General features: G+C 42.6%; 1 protein-coding gene across 1 annotated transcript in view; it reads right to left on the bottom strand.

The window, feature by feature from the left end:
* Window positions 1-14,089: 14,089 nt before the first annotated feature.
* tshz3b (teashirt zinc finger homeobox 3b) overlaps window positions 14,090-20,954 on the bottom strand; it is a 51,190-nt gene continuing 44,325 nt past the window's right edge. Inside the window, exon 2 of the mRNA XM_088333465.1 lies at window positions 14,090-17,696. Coding sequence (XP_088189591.1) covers window positions 14,215-17,696 — 3,482 coding nt within the window. The 3' untranslated portion in view covers window positions 14,090-14,214. The remainder of the gene's footprint in view (window positions 17,697-20,954) is intronic.

Genomic DNA, 20,954 nt, shown 5'->3' with positions numbered 1-20,954 from the left:
CTGAGGTTTGCTGACGGACTGACCAAGAGTGAACAAGAATGTTTAAATAGGGAGAGGACTAATTCGGGAACGAGTGGCAGCTGGGGCTGAACGAGTGAGCGCAGGTGAGCGTAATTGGCAAATCATGACAAAAACGTGGCACGTGTTACTTTTCTGTTCTGGACATTACCCTGCTGATTTTTTAAGAATGCAAGAAATCGATGTGAATGACTTCCTTGAAATTGCACATATGGCTTTTAATCAGGTGCTCACAGTTTCATGATTACTGATTCGGGGGCAACAGCCGCGGGACCTGATTGGCCGTTGGACTCTTTTTCAACTCCTGTTTTCCGGAAGGAACCCGTCAGACCGTCGGCGAACCTATGCTCTCAGCTAGGCAAGCTTTTGTACTCTCCGACAGGATCCTGCCCTGTTTCCTGTCTGATACCTGTTGCCGACCTCTTTTCTGGACCTGTTTCTGCTTTTGCTCCTCCGTCCCAGCCATCGACCTGTTTTGCCCTGTTTCCTGCCTGATACCTGTTGCCGACCTCTTTTCTGGACCTGTTTCTGCTTTTGCTCCTCCGCCCCGGCCATCGACCTGTTTTGCCCTGTTTCCTGCCTGATACCTGTTGCCGACCTCTTTTCTGGACCTGTTTCTGCTTTTGCTCCTCCGCCCCGGCCATCGACCTGTTTTGCCCTGTTTCCTGCCTGATACCTGTTGCCGAACTCTCTTCTGGACCTGTTTCTGCTTTTGCTCCTCCGTCCCAGCCATCGACCTGTTTTGCCCTGTTTCCTGCCTGATACCTGTTGCCGACCTCTTTTCTGGACCTGTTTCTGCTTTTGCTCCTCCGCCCCGGCCATCGACCTGTTTTGCCCTGTTTCCTGCCTGATACCTGTTGCCGACCTCTTTTCTGGACCTGTTTCTGCTTTTGCTCCTCCGCCCCGGCCATCGACCTGTTTTGCCCTGTTTCCTGCCTGATACCTGTTGCCGAACTCTCTTCTGGACCTGTTTCTGCTTTTGCTCCTCCGCCCCGGCCATCGACCTGTTTTGCCCTGTTTCCTGCCTGATACCTGTCGCCGACCTCTTTTCGGGACCTGTTTCTGCTTTTGCTCCTCCGCCCCGGCCATCGACCTGTTTTGCCCTGTTTCCTGCCTGATACCTGTTGCCGACCTCTTTTCTGGACCCGTTTCTGGACAGAGAGTGGGAGAAAAAGGGGTGAGAGAGAGAGAGAGAAAGAAAGAGAGAGAGAGAGAGAGAGAGAGAGAGAGAGAGAGAGAGAGAGAGAGAGAGAGAGAGAGAGAGAGAGAGAGACGGGGCGGGACAAAGAAAGAAAAAGAGAGAGAGGGCGGGAGAGCGTGAGAAACAAAAGAGATAAAAAGAGAAGTCATAAGAGGGGGGGAAAGAAAGGGAGAGGAAGAAATAAATCCAAAGAGAAATAGAAAGACAGAAGGAGAGAACAGAGAAAAGAAAGCGCAATGGGTAGGAAAAGAGAAAGAGAAAAGGAAAAAAGAAAGTTAGAGCAAAAAAGGTTAAAAAAAGAGACAAAAACAAAAAGGAAGACTAAGCCTATCCTGCTTACTTTCCTTTGAGCCAACTTTGCAAATTCATCAGCCCGGTTTTTTCAATTTTCTGCAGGAAAGCTTGTCATATTTCAAGCCAAACAAACGCCGCGTCAGCACGAATTCAAACCGGGTTCCGATAAGGGCGCGCTCGCCAGCCGTCGTTAGCTGTCTGGTCGCTAGCACGATAGCGCCTGCCGCGTTATGCAAATTGCTCATGTGACAGGGTCAGGACCAATGTTCCCTCTAAGCTGCGTGCGTTTGCAATTGCGCACTAGTTTTTTCCGCGCACAAGAAAATCTCGCCAGCTCACAAAAACCAGGGCCCAAAATTGCTAATTTAGAAGCAAATTAAGTCAAAGTTACAGTGCATGAAGGTCAAAATACACGGGTTCCCCTGACGTTGTGTCCTTAAAGCGGTATTTTGAAGTCGAGTCGAAGTAGAACGAAGTCGAGTCAAGTCAGTAGAGTTTTTCGAGAACCGGCTTCTTCGGCTCGGCTCACTAAAAAGAATCGGCTCTTTCGTGTCCCAAACGGCTCTTCAGGTTGTTTTTGCTTCTTTCATACCTACACGACCAAATATGCACAAAATGACAAAATGACTTAAAGGAAGGGTGGGGGGGAATAGAACAAAAAAGAAAAAGTAGTGAAACGCTGAGAAAAAAGAAACAGAAGGAAAAGAAAAAAAAAGAGCAGGAAAATTTCAGAAAAAAGAAAAGAAAGTAACAAAGGATGTCTTGTCCAGCATGGTTGCCGTGGCGACCGTCTGGCCCCGCCCCTTTGGCACTGGCCGTAGCAGATTTTCTAATTTGCGCGTGCGCTTCTTAAGGGGCGGGTTTGGGGGATTGCCGGTGGCGGTTTCATTGCATTACTTTGCATTATTCTGTTCTGTTTGACTTGAGGAAACTTGTACTTGCCCGTTCTGAGTAAAAGCCCAGTCTGAGTTCCTGTTTGCCTGTAAGCCTGTTTTTGTTTTTGTCCCCGAGTGTTGGACGACTTTTATTTCCTTAATAAAAGTAACTGATCGTTAACGCGAATGAGTTCCCCCTTCCTGCCTCCGATCTGGTCCGGTCCCGTGACAAAGGAAAAAAGTAAATAGAGAACAAAAAGAAAAAAGTAACAGCTAGGAAAAAATAAACACAATGAGATTTTTTTAAAGGAATTAAAAAAAATAGAAAAATCGCATATCGCCACTGTCACCGGCAAAAGACTTATCTTAACCAGTTTTTTCAGGGATCGGACGGGTGCTTGAAATCCTTGAAAATGCTTAAAGTGTTTTCAAGGTCAGGAAAATGCTTGAGATTGTTGCTAGTATTGCAATGTTTCTTGGCATTCTGACTATAGATTAAGCAATAAACGAAGAAGAAAAATGTTAAAAGCCTTGAAAGGCACCAGGTGACGTTGACCTGTTCTGAAAATGGCTCAGCAATGCTGGGTCATTGTAATTTTCGAGTAAACAAATTTTGGGGGGATTTAACGGAGTCTATCATAACATACTTCACACGGGTTTTCTCTTTCTTTTTCTTTTGTCATGTTTTTCTCTTGTTTTTTTCTTTCTCTTCATTCTTTTTTTCTTTCTTTTTTACTTCTTTTTCTTCTTTTCTTCCTCTCTCTCTCTCTCTCTCTCGATCTTTCTTTCACTCTTTTTGTCTCTTTCTTACTCCTTTTTGTCTTTCTTACTCTCCTTATTTCGTTTTTTTCTTTATCTCTTTCTCTATCTCTTTATCCTTTCCTCTCTCTTACTTTGTTTCTTTACTTTTTTCCTTCGCTCTCCCTTTCTCTTTCTTTCTTTCTTTCTTTTTTTTGTTTCTTTTTGCTTCCCTGTTTCTCTCTCTCTTTCTCCCCTTCATGATCATATTTTTTTAACTTTCTCCCTCTCTTTTTTCTCTGTCCTTTCTTTCTTTCTCTCTCTCTCTCTCTCTCTCTCTCTTTCTTCCTTTCATGAAATGAAATGATCTGCATTTATGATCATTATTTTTAACTTTCTCCCTCTCTTTTTTCTCTGTCCTTTCTTTCTTTCTTTCTTTCTCTCTTTCTCTCTTTCTTTCTTTCTTTCTTTTTCTTTCTTTCTTTTTGCTCACCTGTTTCTCTCTCTTTCTCCCTATCATGATCAATTTTCGTTAACTTTCTCCCTCTCCTTTTTCCCTTTCTTTCTTTTTTCTTTCTTTCTTTTTTCTTTGCTTTCTTTCTTTCTCTCTTTTTCTTTCTTTTTTTACTCTCTCACTCTCTCACGATCTTTCTTTCACACTTTTTGTCTCTTTCTTACTCATTTTTGACTTTCTTACGCTCCTTATTTCTTTTTTCTTTATCTCTTTCTCTATCTCTCTCTTTCTTTCTTTCTTTATCTTTCTTTTCTTGCTTTCCTTCTTTCCTTCTTTCTTTCTTTCTTTCATTAACCTGGCAATAACATAGCAACAACATAGTACGTAGTACAAGTTGTTATTTTAGAAATGCAACCCAAACAGTAAGTATCAAGAAGTAGCTCCTAGCTTGAAAATCGTAAGAGACCAATGCACCAGAAGAACCAGGATGAACATTCATTAGCAGGTGTCTACAAAGGAGAAGGAGGAACATGCTTCTCATTGAAACACAAAGGATTCCAATTCCAGGTTTTACGTGTGCGGGACGTATCGGAACGGGCGCTCCTATTGTGAGCTCCCCGTCGTCCCGCCGTCTGGCAAGAACGCGCAATTTGACACACAGGCGACGTGTAGAAAGACACAAACATGCCAACCTAAGACACAACACAAAAGAAAGCGCCTCCTTTCCCAACCTTCTCTCGCACCTCCGAAAAAAGACACAATGGAGATGTTAATCTCGGCCGTGTCAGAACCAGAACAGGAGGAGGACCCAGATGCGTGACGTTTTTAGACAAGCTTTATTTAAAGGGAAAGGGGCAGTCATGCACGTGAACTCAAACGGCGTGGAAAAACAAGAAGCCAGAAGCCGACGAGATCGATACCAGATACACGAGCAGATACCGGACAGGACGGGACAGACAGGATCGATTCCAGATACAGGAGACTGGAGTCAGATATAAGATAGGACAAGACAGACAGGATCAATACCGAATACTGGAGATTGTAGCAAGATATCAGAAAGGACGAGACCGACGGGTTCGATACCAGGAACACAAGCAGATACCGGACTGACGGGACTGATACCGGACAGGACGGAACAGACAGGATCGATTCCAGATACAGGAGACTGGAGTCAGATATAAGATAGGACAAGACAGACAGGATCAATACCGAATACTGGAGATTGTAGCAAGATATCAGACAGGATGAGACCGACGGGTTCGATACCAGGAACACAAGCAGATACCGGACTGACGGGACTGATACCGGACAGGACGGAACAGACAGGATCGATTCCAGATACAGGAGACTGGAGTCAGATATAAGATAGGACAAGACAGACAGGATCAATACCGGATACTGGAGATTGTAGCAAGATATCAGACAGGACGAGACCGACGGGTTCGATACCAGGAACACGAGCAGATACCGGACTGACGGGACTGATACCGGACAGGACGGAACAGACAGGATCGATTCCAGATACAGGAGACTGGAGTCAGATATAAGATAGGACAAGACAGACAGGATCAATACCGGATACTGGAGATTGTAGCAAGATATCAGACAGGACGAGACCGACGGGTTCGATACCAGGAACACGAGCAGATACCGGACTGACGGGACTGATACCGGGCAGGACAGAACAGACAGGATCGATTTCAGATACAGGAGACTGGAGTCAGATACAAGATAGGACAAGACAGACGGAATCGATACCAGATACTGGAGATTGTAGCAAGATATCAGACAGGACGAGACCGACGGGTTCAATACCAGATACACGAGCAGATACCGGACTGACGGGATTGATACCGGACAGGACGGGACAGACAGGATCGATTTCAGATACAGGAGACTGGAGTCAGATATCGAACATGACGAGACAGACGGGTTCAATACAAGATACACAAGCAGATACCGGACTGACGGGATCGATACCGGACAGGACAGACAGGATCAATTTCAGATATACAGGAGACTGGAGTCAGATTTAAGAGATCGATACCGGACGGGATCGATACCGGACGAGACGGACAGGTTCAATACCAGACACTGGAGACTGGAGTCCGATATCAAACAGGACGGCAGACAGAGGGGTTCAATACCAGATAAACGAGCAGATACCGGACTGACGGGATCGTTACCAGACAGGACGGAACAGACAGGATCAATTTCAGATACAGGAGACTGGAGTCAGAAATCAGGCAGGACGAGATAGACGGGATCGATACCTGATCAATACCCGATACTGGAGTTTCACTCAATGCTTTATTAAGGGATTGGCGAAGTTCGGGCGAGAGGAAAAAGACAGCGATCTGATCCCGGCTGGGCAGGAGGAGGGGAAGCCCTGGCGAACGAAGCGTGGTCAGAGATCAGAACAAGTCGGGCAGCCCGTACGGGAGACGGAGCGTGATCGGAACAAGTCAGGTAGCAGGGACGAGGGGGAAGTCTGGGATCGGTGATTGGTACAGGAAACAGAATCAGGATACGGGTTGCAGGGACAGGAGAACGGAGCTTGGATCGGGGATTGTAGGTTCGAAGACGGACTGACCATGAGTGAACACGGATGACGTGCTTGAATATGCACTTTCATGTACTCTCTCTCGTTTTTCTCTCTCTCCCTCTCTCTCTCTCTCTCTCTCTCTCTCTCTTGCGTTATATCATTCTTGTTCAATCTCTCTCATGTTTTCTTTATCTCTGTCGTTTTCTCTCTCTCTCATTTTCTCTTTCTCTCCTGTTTTCTCTCTTCTGTTTTGTCTGTCTTTCTCTGTATGTAAATACTGTAAATACTTGAAGACAGACGTACAGGAAACTCCATCACTATACATCTGTACTTAAACCTGACGGTATTCAACCTAAAATGTTTATCCGATGTTACATTTTGTGACTCGTAAATTGTGATTTACTTTAAGATAATGTGAGACAGACTGTAAAGTAAGCTTAAAAGTATTCGCTCAATGTGTGTATTTCTAATCAGCTTGATGTTCCCTTATGGTGTCAAAAGCAAACTCGTAACTTTCTCCATCAGTAATACCTCAGCACTCAGACAACTCATCATAAATTATATGTTGTATTTTATAAATTGGGATTAACTTCAAAATACTTTAGGTTGGATGTACAGCGAACTCCTAATGACATATCTGTACTCAAACCAGTTTGACGGTATTCAACCTAAAATGTTTATCCAATGATACATTTTGTGACTCGTAAATTGCGATTTACCTTGAAATAATGTAAGACGGACTGAAAAGTAGGCTTAAACGTTTTTGCTCAAGATGTGTATTTTTTATTAGTTTGATGTCCCCTTTTGGTGTCTTTTAGTCTTCCTGTCTTTGTTTGAAGGTGTTGGTAACTTTCCAGGGGGAAGGGGGTGATCTTTTATTTTTGTCTCCGTCTCAACATACCAGTACTATTCCATGTCTTGTGATCTCAATAAAACACAAAGGCAGGCTGGGGAAAGCCAGAAGGTTCGGGCCAGCGAGTAAATGATCCCCTCCTCCTGCTCTTTCTCCAACTGCAGTTGTAAAAATTGACAACGTCTACTCACCTCTGCTAGCTATCGACTCATTCCTGATCCCGACCACGTTTTTTGCTCTCATGTCCCGGCTACTGACCCGTTTTTTCCGTTCCCGACACCGCCATCGCTCGCCACGGAAGTCCCACTTCCGCGTTCAGGGCGACCTGCTCCCCGCGACCAGCGATCACCGGTTCGTGGGTTCAAAACCCTTTCCTTTCTTCCAATAAAACCGAGAGAAACGTCACGCAAGTGGATCCTGTGTCCGTTCTGGTCTTGACAAATATGTGAAATAACAATAATACCCAAGACTGTTTCCCCTATCAATAATAAACCACTTAAATATCTCTCACGGTTACTTTAAAGTATTTAGGCTCATTTGTGTCCTAAAAAATAGTTTTAAAACAAGGTGCAAGCAAAGTCCTTTTGTAAAAATGTCACAAAATTCTGCAAACAATAGGCCTATCATCAGATTTAGCTCCGGAGCAGACTGCACTGAACTAGAGAGAGAAGGGAGTGCCTTGGGTTGTGTACCCAATCAAATTGCTCTGAGTGGTTTTCTGGCATTTGCAGGTCATTGCAGTTTGTTAAGTGGGTTTTCATCATAAAGAGAAGCGCAACGCAAGTGGGTCCTGTCTCCGTTCTGGTCCTGACAATTTTCAAGTGGGTCCCTGCGTTGTTTTCAAAAAATGCATCGCGTATCATACTATCTGTTCGTATCGTTTCGTAATCAGAAAAGCTTCGTAACTTTATTGTTTCGAAGAAAAAAGGCACAAATCCAGATTGCAAAAAAACAGTTTCCCTTTTTAATACTTCAGTAAAAAAAGAAGGAGGTCGTTATAATCGTGATAATAACAATAACAACAACAATAGGAAGGTTTCATTGTCAAGTACAACATTGAGGGAAAAGAAAAGGGCGGCTCGTATGCGTTTGTGTGCTCTTTACATGCTTCACAATTTATATATTTTTTTCAGTTATTTACACGCCACTAGGGGGCGGGCTCGAAATTGTGGCATCCACAAGCCCCGCCCCCTCATCCACAAAGGTAAAGCTGCATTATGGCCGCGAGGCCGAGTCAAAAAGTAAATTATAGAGAAGAAAATTACAGGAAGCAATGTCGTTTATATTCATATTTAAAGTTATAGAAATACGAGTTTGTCGTTTTAACAAAGAGCGGTAACTCGCTACTTGAACAACACTTTCAGTATTCCACCCGAAAAATGTTACATTTTGTGACACATTTTGTGATACCTAGACCAAAAAATTAATGGTAAGTTACATTTAGTGACTCGTAAATTGTGATTTACTTCAAAATACTCGAAGACGGAAGTACAGCGAACTCGTAAGTTGCTCCATCAGTGATACCTCGGTACTCGGACAACTCTTTTGGTTTTCAACCCAAAAACTTCATAAATTATATGTTGTATCTTTTAAATTAGGATTAACTTCAAAATACTTTAAAACGGATTTACAGCGTACTCGTAAGTTGCTCCATCAGTGATACATCAGTACTGGGACAACTCTTTTGGTTTTTAACCCAAAAACTTCATAAATCATATGTTGTATCTTTTAAATTGGGATTAACTTCAAAATATTTTAAGACGGATGTACAGCGAACTCGTAAGTTGCTCCATCAGTGATACCTCGGTATTCTGAAAACTCTGTTGGTATTCAACCCGAAAACTCATCATAAATTATATGTTTTATCTTGTAAATTGGGATTAACTTTAAAATACTTTGAGACGGATGTACAACAAACTCGTAAGTTGCTTCATCAATGATACATCTGTACTCAAACCATTCTGAGAGCATTCAACCCAAAAAATGATCACCAGTTACATTTCGTGACTCGTAAATTGTGATTTACTCCAAAATACTCGAAGACGGACGTACAGCGAACTCATAAGTTGCTCCATCAGTGATACCTCGGTACTCGGACAACTCTGATGGTATTCAACCCAAAATGTTTATCATAAGTTACATTTCGTGACTCGTAAATTGTGATTCACTTAAAAATACTTCAAGAAGGATTCACACCGTACTCGTAAGTTTAAGACGGACTGTAAAGTAGGCTTGAACGTATTTGCTCAAGGTGTGTATTTTTTATTAGTTTGATGTTCCCTTTTGGTGTCTTTTAGTCTTCCTGTCTTTGTTTGAAGGTGTTGGTAACTTTCCAGGGCGAGGGTGGTGATCTTTTATCTTTGTCTCTGTCTCAACATACCAGTACTACTCCATGTCTTGTGATCTCAATAAATCATAAAGGCAGGCTGGGGGGAAGCCAGAAGGAGCATGGCCAGCGAGTACATTTTCCGCTCCTCCCGGTCCTTCTCCAACTGCAGTTGTAAAATTACAAAACAAGTCTTTGCCTGAATTTCCTCTTACGGTTAGCCAATAAATTTTTTTAGCTCTCCCGTATATGTGTGGAATTTTCAAATGTGGACTGTATTTCAAATATAAATAATAAAAAAAACAAATCATTTGCGTACGTTCTTTTTGATTAAATACGATTTAAAAAAAAGTCATGTGCAAAAAAAATTCTTTACCTTTAACCAGTAGTTTGTTCCTTCCTCTTTTTTCTCAACATTAAATTCAAAATATAGAAACAATGTATAATGTACTCCGGAATGAATAGTTCAAGGTTTTTTAACTTTATATATATATATGTATATATATATATATATTTACATATTGTACATGAATAAAACAAAGTCCCTGAATAAACACACGCATTTTTTTTTTCCCAAAAGAGAAAAAACATAAAATGATGTAAAACAATTGCATCGGAAGTGCTTTTTGCGTATTTGGAGCAAGATGGCCGCTCTGATGGATTTTTATCACTCGAAAATTACATTTAAAAATTAATATTTAAAAGAAAATGATAGAAAACTAGGAATTTTATGACTTTATTTTGAAATAACTTAAATAAAATAACAAAAACATTGACCTGACAAATTTGCATCATTTAAGGATGAAATTTAAATTAAAAAAAATTAAAAAAATGTGACCTGATAAAATGGATTGACTTGAACATTACATTTAAAAAATAATATTTTAAAAAATGATGAATTTCATGCTTTTTTTTTAAATAACTAAAAATAATAATAAAAACGTTGACCTGACAAATTTGCATCATTTAAGGATTACATTTGAATTAAAAAATATTTTTAAAAATGTGACCCAATAAAATAAAATGAGTTGAAATAGAAATATAATTAAAAAATACATAAATAAAATAATAACAAATTTGATCCGACACATTTGCATCCCTTAAAAACTGAATTTCAATAAAAATAGAAAATGTGACCTGATAAAAATGTTGTGACTTAAAAATGAAATTTCAAAAAAAGAAAATAAATAAAATAAAAGAAAATGTCACCTGACAAATTTGTATCACTTAAGGATTAAATAAAAAAATAAAAAAATACAAAAAAGTGACCTGATAAAATGGAATGACTAAAAAATCAAATTTAAAAATTAATATTGAAAAAATATAGAAAATATCGCATGATGAATGTTTATGACTGGAAATAAAAATATGATAAAAAATACATAAATTTGCATCACTTAAAAATTGAATTTAAATGAAAAATAGAAAATGTGATAAAAAAGTTGCGACTTAAAAATTAAATATAAAAAAAAAACATAAATAAAAAAATCGAAAATATCACCTGACAAATTTGCATCACTAAAAATTAAATTAGAATTTTTTTTTTGATGATGCTTTTTAATCCCTTGAAAATGAAATATTAAAAAACATAAATAGAAGAAAATGTTCCATGTCTGAATTTTATCTCTTGAAATATTAAATTTAAAAATAAAATAGAAATTGTATTTACTCAAAATTTAAATTAAAACATCTTCGGAATAAAATGAAAAAAATATTGTAACTGTTTTAAAGTTTTCTAAATAATAATACAATTTAACTTTGATTGTATCGCGGAAAAATACATAAAAAAATAAAAAATAAAATATCGAAAAAGGTGACCTTGCAGATTTTTATTGCTTTGGAAATAAAATAAAATAAAAAAACACAAAGGAGGTCAAAATCACTTTTAAATAAAACTGAAAAAATAAACCAATAATAGGAGATGTGCAACTATGGAATTGAAACCATCAGGAATTTCATAAATTACATTTAAGAAAATGACATAAAATGTGACCTAATGAATTTTTTTCATTAGATACATAAATAAAAAGCATAATGGAAAACGTGACTTGGTGGATTTTTAATCACTTGGAAAATTGGAAAAAAAAAAACAGTTAAGTATCATGCAACTCCAATTTAAAAAAGATCTAAAAATGGATGCAAACGTCAAGTGAAATCCAACAGTAAATTTTGGGATTTTTCATTTGTTATAGTTTCATATTTACTCCTTAAATCCTGCTTCATTGGAACTCAACATATAGGTTTGATATACAGGGTTGGGTAGGGTTACTTTAACTGGATTACTTTCATCGACTTTTGATTTACTCCAATAGCAAATATGCTAATAAAGACAAAATAAACTAAATATGAATAAAATGATCACTCACAACACGTGGTAAGCTTTCTCTCCTGGCTTTGATCTATTTGATCTTCGGCAAAACCAGGGTTGGGTAGGGTTACTTTAACTGGATTACTTTCAATGACTTTTGGATGACTCCAATAGCAAATATGCTAATAAAAAACAAAAGAAAGTAAATATGAATAAAATGATGACTCACAACACGTGGTAAGCTTTCTCTCCTGGCTTTGATCTCTTTGATCTCCGGCAAAACGAACATCAAACGCCACAGAAACAAAACGAAAATCAATCCAAACATTTTATTCCTATTTAGTTTCTTTTGTCTTTTATTAGCATATTTGGTATTGGAGTCATCCAAAAGTCATTGAAAGTAATCAAGTTAAAGTAACCCTACCCAACCCTGGTTATTAAATCTGCTGTATTTAGTAGTTAATTGGTTATCAACGAAGTCATTGAGTCATTCAGTTATTGAGTCTGTTAGTTTACAAATCAGTTAAGTGGTTAGCAGGGTTGGGTAGGGTTACTTTAACTTGATAGGTTGGTTGGTTGATGGCTTGGTTTGTGGGTTAGTATCAATTATTTAGTTGCCATCTCAATTATTTATTCATTTAGTTATTTAGTCGTCCAGTCAGTCTCTTAGTTAGTGAGAAGATTTTGTGATCAGAAACAAAGTCAAACCTACTTAGTTTTTGAATTATTGAGTCAGTAAATCATTGACTTAGTTAGACAGAGTTAGTAAGTTGTTGCGTTACTAAGTTAGTTAGTTCCCTCTGTTGGTTAGTTACTTGGTTGCATATCCAATGCCTAGTTAATTGATTAATTAGTTACCTCACAGGTAATTAAAAGTAATCATGTTAAAGTAACCCTACCCAACCCTGGTTATTACATCTGCTGTATTTAGTAGTTAATTGGTTATCAACGAAGTCATTGACTCATTCAGTTATTGAGTCTGTTAGTTTACAAATCAGTTAAGTGGTTAGCAGGGTTGGGTAGGGTTACTTTAACTTGATAAGTTTGTTTACGGCTTGGTTTGTTGGTTAGTATCAATTATATAGTCAATTATTTATTTCGTTTTTTTAGTCGTCCAGTCAGTCTGTTAGTTAGTGAGAAGATTTTGTGATCAGAAACAAAGTCAAACCTACTTAGTTTTTGAATTATTGAGTCGGTAAATCATTGACTTAGTTAGTAAGTTGTTGCGTTACTAAGTTAGTTGGTTCCCTCAGTTGGTTAGTTACTTGGTTGCTTATCCAATACCTAGTTAATTGATTAATTAGTTACCTCGCAGGTAATTGAAAGTAATCAAGTTAAAGTAACCCTACCCAACCCTGGTTATTAAATCTGCTGTATTTAGTAGTTAATTGGTTATCAACGAAGTTATTGAGTCATTCAGTTATTGAGTCTGTTAGTTTACAAATCAGTTAAGTGCTTAGCAGGGTTGGGTAGGGTTACTTTAACTTGATAGGTTGGTTGGTTGATGGCTTGGTTTGTGGGTTAGTATCAATTATTTAGTTGCCATCTCAATTATTTATTCATTATTTAGTCGTCCAGTCAGTCCCTTAGTTAGTGAGAAGATTTTGTGATCAGAAACAAAGTCAAACCTACTTAGTTTTTGAATTATTGAGTCAGTAAATCATTGACTTAGTTAGACAGAGTTAGTAAGTTGTTGCGATACTAAGTTAATTAGTTCCCTCTGTTGGTTAGTTACTTGGTTGCATATCCAATACCTAGTTAATTGATTAATTAGTTACCTCGCAGGTAATTGAAAGTAATCAAGTTAAAGTAACCCTACCCAACCCTGGTTATGAAATCTGCTGTATTTAGTAGTTAATTGGTTATCAACGAAGTCATTGAGTCATTCAGTTATTGAGTCTGTTAGTTTACAAATCAGTTAAGTGCTTAGCAGGGTTTGGTAGGGTTACTTTAACTTGATAGGTTGGTTGGTTGATGGCTTGGTTTGTTGGTTAGTATCAATTATTTAGTTGAAGACTCAATTATTTATTCATTGAGTTATTTAGTCGTCCAGTCAGTCTGTTAGTTAGTGAGAAGATTTTGTGATCAGAAACAAAGTCAAACCTACTTAGTAACGCAACAACTTACTAACTCTGTCTAACTAAGTCAATGATTTACTGACTCAATCATTCAAAAACTCAGTTAGTTCCCTCTGTTGGTTAGTTACTTGGTTGCATATCCAATACCTAGTTAACTGATTAATTAGTTACCTCACAGGTAATTGAAAGTAATCAAGTTAAAGTAACCCTACCCAACCCTGTTGATATGCTGTATGTATGTATTTTTTGCTTTTCAGTGCGGCCAGATCTGAATGCACACAGAGAAAAGTCAAAATGAAAAAAAAACCATAACCCCCAGCAATCTCCAGCCAATCCCACCCCATGCATGAGTTTCATTGACACAAAATCCGTACTCCATTCGTAGGATCAGTTTGTTATTTTTTTTAAAACCTTCGCAGTTTTTTACATGTCCTTAGCCTCCAAAAAAGAGATTTTAAAAAAGGGAAACAGAATCAGAAGTCATTCGTCGGGCGGAATGGTGTCAGGTCCCATAATCCGCGGGACTATTTGTCCAGCTCGCAAACGTACACCAGGTGGTCCTCCGGGGACTTGCCGTGAGTCTTGCTGAGGTGAAGCTTGACGGCGTGCTTGCTGGCAAAAGTCCGGTTGCAAAGTTTACACTGCTGGGCGGCGGCCCCGCCGCCCTCGTCCTCGTCGGGGGACGCCGCCGCCGAGTCGGGGGTCGGCAAGGACGAGGGCAGCGCCACCGGGAAAGACGGCAGGGACGAGGGTAAAGGACGGCTGGACGGGTGCAGGTGAGCCAGGAGTTTTTCCGAGAGTCCTTTGTGGAGGCGCTGCTGGGTGACGTGACCCAGGAAGTGCTCGGCGGAGAGCTTGGCGAGATCTCGGAGACGGAAACCCAGGTGCGCCTCCAGGTGGCTGACGTAGGTGGACGGGGATCGGATTTGCGAGGCGCAGTCGCTGCAGAAAAACACCGGGTGGCCCGAGTCCAGGTTTTTGAGGAACTTGGTGCCGCCGGTCCTGCGGAGCTGGTACTTGACATTGGCCAGCCAATGGGAGATGGTGGTCATAGAAAGGCCGGTGAACCGAGAGATATGCATCCTCTCCTGCGGGCTCAGGTCCGACATCATGTACTTGCCGTCGGTGGTTTGCCTCAGGCTGGAAGCAAACTGGGCCTGCAGGATGAGGAGGTGCTGGGGATTCCAGTTGGATTGCCTGCCTTTGCGTTTCTGGGCGGGTGACACCTCCTCCGTCTCCTCCTGGGTGGCCCCCTCTACGTCGGAGCGCTCCGACAGGGTGGTGGGTGTGGTGGCCTTGTAGATGGCCTGGCTTTCTGTAAGGTTTCTAAGCATGTCAGAGATGTCAGAGAGGGCGTTTTCTTTCAAGGGCGACGAGGACATGAAAGAAGCCACCGCGGCAGAAGCTTTGGTCACGCCTTTCGTGGGGGATGGCGACACGGTCTTGTCGGCATGCTTTCCTTTGGTGAGATCCATCGGTTGGTCGTTGCCGCTGAGATTGGGCTGGTACAAGTAGCGGTCCAGGTGCTCTCCACTGGATTTCTTGACATGGACCGGTGGCGTGGAAGCTGCTACCGCTGCCTTTTCGGCCAGGCTGTTGCTCATCTTAAACAGCATGCTCATGGGGTCCAAGGATGGCAGGGCGGGTTTGGCGGCCTTACCCAGGTGGGCGTTCATGACCGACTGCAGGGCGCTAAGCGGGTTGACAAAGGGCTGTTCTGGGAGAGGGTGGTCTGTGATGATGGCTGTGCTGCCACATAGGGACACTGGCTGAGGCGGGATCATGGAGGACTCCATACCGTTTTCAGGAGGTTCAGTCAATAGACTGTCCCCGTTTGTCTTCGGGCCGCTCATCACGTTGTCGGAAGCTTTAGAGTTTGGCATTTTGGTGTCCTTCGGTAAATCTCCTTGCTGGGAGTTGTCCTCCTCAGTTTGGCACGGGGAAGGTGTAGTCCTCATTGGGGAAGACCTTCCGTTGGCATTCGGCTCCCTCGTGTTCTCCTCTACTTTGGTCACCTTTTCCGTCACCTTTTTTACGAGCTCCTCCATCGCATGGAAGTTGTTTTTGGAGAGAGGGGAAGTTTGGCGACCAGGTGGAGACCCCAGGGAATTTTTTCCAGTCGGGAACAGGATCTCCGCCCCGGGGAACATGTACTTGAGTGGGGAGCGTTTCCCTGAGTTCCCGAGTGAAAGCTTCATGATGTTGGGTAGTTGGTAGGCTGCGTGGATGCTGGGGTAGCCCCCCCAGCTCGGAGCTCCGTTCTGGGCTTTGTTGATGGCAGAGGTCACGGTGTTCTCCAAGGATTTGAGAATGTCCAGACCTCCTTTAGGACTTGCGTCCAGGTCTTCCTCCGTCAGATAGGTGTACTTGGACGAGATATCAAACTTCTCCTCGGTTTCCTCGTCGGACATCTTGTTCGAGTGGCTGTTGACAATTAACTCTTTTGTACACTCCTCTTCCTTCTCTTCTTTTTTGATTTCCACAATCATGGCATTCGGAGATAAACTGGCCGTAGGCGGAACCGGGGCAGGTGGGGGTGAGAAAGTGGTGGCGGCCAGGGGGACCGACTGAATCTTCTCTTCAAAGGTCGGCGTTGGCGTCGGACTGGGCGTGTCCAGGATGGGTTTTCCCCTCTTGATGGCCGAGTTGGTGACTTTAATAAAGTGTCCGGTCACCATCATGTGGGCAGTGAGCTCCTGCAGGGTGTCGTGTGAGCTGCCGCACTCCATGCACTTGAGGATCTGTGACTTCCGGGACTCGAACTGCCACGCGTAGCTGGCGCCGTTCTGGTGGCCGTAGCGGTTGTTGGGTGTGATATACGGGTGGGCCGTTCTCTGGATGAGCTCGCTTGCATCGGTCAGGTGAGTCGGTTTCGGCGTGGCCCTTCCGTTGGAGTCTGGCGAGCTGGGAAGTTCCAGTTCCAAGGGGGCTCGCTTTCGGGCCGAAATGATCTTAGCTGCCACTGGAGTCACAGGCTCCTTCAGAGGCACTTTTTGGTAGTGTTTTGTCTTGATCATGTGGACGCTTAGGTCCTGGAGAGACTCAAAGGAATGTCCGCAGTACATGCACTTGAGAACTTTCTGCGCATCCTCCTTGCCTTCCATCTCCAGCAAGGAACGTTTCCTAGGTTTGGACCAGCGCTTGGTACCTTCGCTGTCCACTTCGTGGTTATCGTCCCGGTAGTGTCCGGTTTCGTTCATGTGGACCGTGAGCTCCACCAGGGTGTCGTAGGCCGCACTGCAGTCTTTGCAGCGGAATTTGCTGGCGCCGGTGAAAATGGAGCCGTAGAGTTTGGAGCTCTGGCGGTAGAGCTGCACGGTGCTAAAGAGGCTTGGCTCCACCGAGGGCGCCGATACAATCCCCGTGGGGTGCTGGGCCAGGGCCAGTCGGTTTGTGTGGTTATGTGACGGCTGTTGGAGTGTTTTTGCAACGGCTGTCTGGTGCCAGTCATAACCGGCGCTACCGCAGCTACTGCTACTACTGCTGCTACTGCTGCTACTGTGGCTGCGAGGGGGCTTCTCCTGAGGTGGCTGGCTCAGGTTTAGGTTTAGGGTAGACCAGTAGGAGTTGGTCAGGAACGACGTGTATATGGCTTTCATCTTCTCTAGACTGTCAGTCACGGAGGCAGAGCTAGCCAGCACGGAGCCCGAGAGCACAGCTTCGTCACCGCTCCCCGGCGTGGCGGCATTGTCTTCTGCCATCATGGCCGCAGAGGTTAGCGACAAAACACTTGCCGGATCCTTAAAAAGGAGAACGTCCTCCTCTGTTTTCATCGCCGGGCTCTCAAAATCGGACATTCCGTCACTCGATTCGCTGAGGTGGGACTCACTGTCCATCTCCTGGCTGGAGAAGTCGCCTGCTGGAGAGTCACGGAGGTCGGGTCCGGAACCCGGCCCATCCTGGCACAGGAACTTGGAGGCTGGTTCTTCTGCTTCCTGTGCTGAGTCCTCTCCGTCCAGATCTTCTTCCAGTAACGCCGCTTCCTTTTCATCTTCAGGGACGTACGCTAGGAGGAAACGGAGAGAAACCTTGTTAGAAAATATGCTCGATGGTGATTGTCCTGTTCTAGAAGACTAAAGTCTATCCCAATTCGATGTGGACCGGACAAAAAAAACTTTGAGAACCTGTTGCTCCATTAGCCAGAATCCCGTCTTTGTTCTGCACTACCAATCGTTAGCGCCGAGAGAAGCTAGCTGTCAAACATCAGACGCCACCTTCTTCTCCCTCTCAAGGGGAAACAGCTTGAAATTAAAAGTAAATTTGAAATTAATGAAGCACGTTGCGGCGCTTTCAGAAGTCATAAATTACTTGTATCAACCTCGGAGACGGCGCTTCCTGTCTGTCAATTAATAGCGAGCGCCGCTAATACCTCGGCGAACAGACACCCTCGCCGTTTCAATTAAGCTAGCCTCCTCACTCATTACGCCTCTCAGCCCGCCTCGTAAATAAAAATCAAGGCTACGTGCGACAAATCTCCAAGCCGACGCCGACGCTACGCTAAGAGCTATTTGCTTCAATTACGAGAGATTAGAAAACTTTGCTGTTATTATTTACAGTTTAGCCGGCGGCTCCGGGCTTTCGATTCGGATTAAATATGGCCGGTTAAGGGAGAGCTACGAGTAAAAATCAAGACGAATGGAAGCGCAGCGAAGATTGCCGGCATCCGGGATTAGAGAAGTTTTTGTGAGGTAGAACACGCCGCGATATCGTTTCATTGTTTGCTACATTCATTTACATGCGGTGACGATTAGCATTAGCATTGGGAATAGTCTAAGGAAGAACACGCTGTGATAATAAGTTATTATTTGCCTGAGCTGCATTAATTCAGCTTGTCCGATATGGAAATCAAGACAATTAGCATTAGCATTATGCATTTTATTAGAAGGAACACACCGTGATAATATTTTGTTTGACTTAGTTGCATTAACTTGTTCTGGACCAGAAATACAAGACTGTGACAATTAGCATTAGCATTAGCATCAGCATGGAATATATTATGAGGAAGAACCATGCCGTGGTATTATTTTATTGTTAGCTTAATTCCGCTTTGTGTGCTATAGAAATGCAGGGCGTTAGCAAGATGAATATTTAATTTTTTTCTCTTAGCTGCATTAGCTCTGCTTCTCCGCTATGGAAACAAGACAGCCACAATTAGCATAAGCAATAGCATCAGCATTATGACTATTGTGCGAAAGAAAACGCCACATTATTTGAATGGTTGCTTAAGTTGCCATTAGCTCAGCTGGTCTGATATGGAAATACAAGACTGTGACAATTAGCATTAGCATTAGCATCAGCATGGAATATATTATGAGGAAGAACCATGCCATAGTATTATTTTATGGTTAGCTTAATTCAGCTTTGTGTGCTATAGAAATGCAGGGCATTAGCAAGATGAATATTTAATTTTTTGTCCTAGCTGCATTAGCTCTGCTTCTCCGCTATGGAAATACAAGACCGCCACAATTAGCATAAGCAATAGCATTAGCATTATGACTATTTTGAGAAAGAAAACACCATATATTTTGATATTGTGGGAAAGAAGACACTGTGAAATTTGATACATCCTTTATCTGCATTTGCTGGTCCCGGAGGTCTTCAGTGACTTGAAAATTGCATGGAGACCATTGTCACGGTTGCCATGGCGCCCAATCGGCCCGGCCCGTGCGCCGCCAGCAGCAGCTTGTTGACAGATTAGCTCCCTGTCAGTAATTAAACTCTGTCCTGTCAGTCCCCTTTTGTCGGTCCGTCTGCGAATCTCTGTTTTTACACGTCAAGCCCTTTTTCGTTTTTTGCTCTTGTTTGTCTCCCGTTACGATCTGTTTTGATCTCGACCACGTCTGCGAATCCGTCCCAAATGACGACCTGTTTTGATCTCGACCACGTCTACTCTCCCGTCCCGATTAACGATCTGTTTGGATCTCGACCACGTCTGCGAATCCGTCCCAAATGACGACCTGTTGTGATCTCGACCACGTCTACTCTCCCGTCCCGATTAACGATCTGTTTTTGATCTCGACCACGTCTACTCTCCTCGCCTGGTTTTCGACTTGTTTCCGATCCGATCACGTTTTTGCTCTTCTATCCCGGCTACTTACCCGTTTTTTCCGTTCCCGACACCGCGACCACCAATCACCGGATCCTATGCGCAATCCTTTCCCTTCTTCCCAATAAAACTGTGAGAAACGTTACGCCAGTGGGTCTTGTTTCCCTTCTGGTCCCTGACAGACCATTTACAATTTATTCACTATTTCAAGCACCCAAACGAACCCTGTTAAAACCATATTGAGTATCGCACAGAGACAACCCGGGGAAAATACCAATCGGCTAGTTAGCGCTCATCTATTAGCGCTCGGTTGCTAGGTGATAGCGGGAGAAAGCCGATAGCTTAGACGGGGACGGAGGGTCCCTCACTCTACGCTTTTTCACCTGCGACCCGATAATTTATCAAACGGCAAAATAAGAAAGATCATTAAAAAGATAGCCGGGCTACGTTGGGTTTGTGGTGGCTAGCGCCGACTATAAAAGAGCTAGCGTTTGCCACATAATAAAGTGGATATTTCTTAAATACATTTACGTTGACGTGGGCTCACAAAAACTGTTTAAATCAAGGCTACGATAAGACAATAAAACCCCCATTCTTTATCCTCGCCTATGAACCCAAAACACATAATACAGACATAAAACAAAATCGACAGGAATAGAAATTAATAGTGATTATGACCTAGCACAGACTAACCATCTAAGGAAATGGATGTGAGGGAGGGTTATCCACACTGATAGGGATGGCAGCAGATGGCCTCAGGATTTTCAGCCATTGAACCCCACCCTACCAGTGTGGAGTTCCAAAATGAGGAAACGATGAAATATACAAATGTAAATAAGCAAAACTGCAGAACAAACCATAAACATCCAAAGTCAAAGTCAAAAAGTATAAAAATGATCGGTTCAAGACCATATTAAAAAAAACTGGGTCTTGAGCCTACACTTGAAAAAGAAAGCAAATCAGACGGATCGGATGCCAGGAACCAGAACAGGATCAGGACCCAATCGCGTGACGTTCTCACACAAGCCTTTTATTTTACGGGAAATGGGGAGTCATGCATGTTCGGTAGCGGTTTGGCGTGGAAAGACAGGAAGCCAGAGACCGGCAAGATCGATTCCAATTACCCGAGATGATATCGGACAAATGGGGTCGATACCGGACAGGACAGGACAGCCAGGATAGATAATGAATCAGGATATCAGAAATAAACAGGACAAA

Source organism: Urocampus carinirostris, chromosome 4 (assembly GCF_059441175.1).
Source record: "Urocampus carinirostris isolate Australia breed hairy pipefish chromosome 4, RoL_Ucar_1.0, whole genome shotgun sequence".
NCBI classification, from domain to species: Eukaryota; Metazoa; Chordata; class Actinopteri; order Syngnathiformes; family Syngnathidae; genus Urocampus; species Urocampus carinirostris.
The sequence above is the reverse complement of the archived record's forward strand: the minus strand, read 5'-3'. Positions and strand labels throughout refer to the sequence as shown.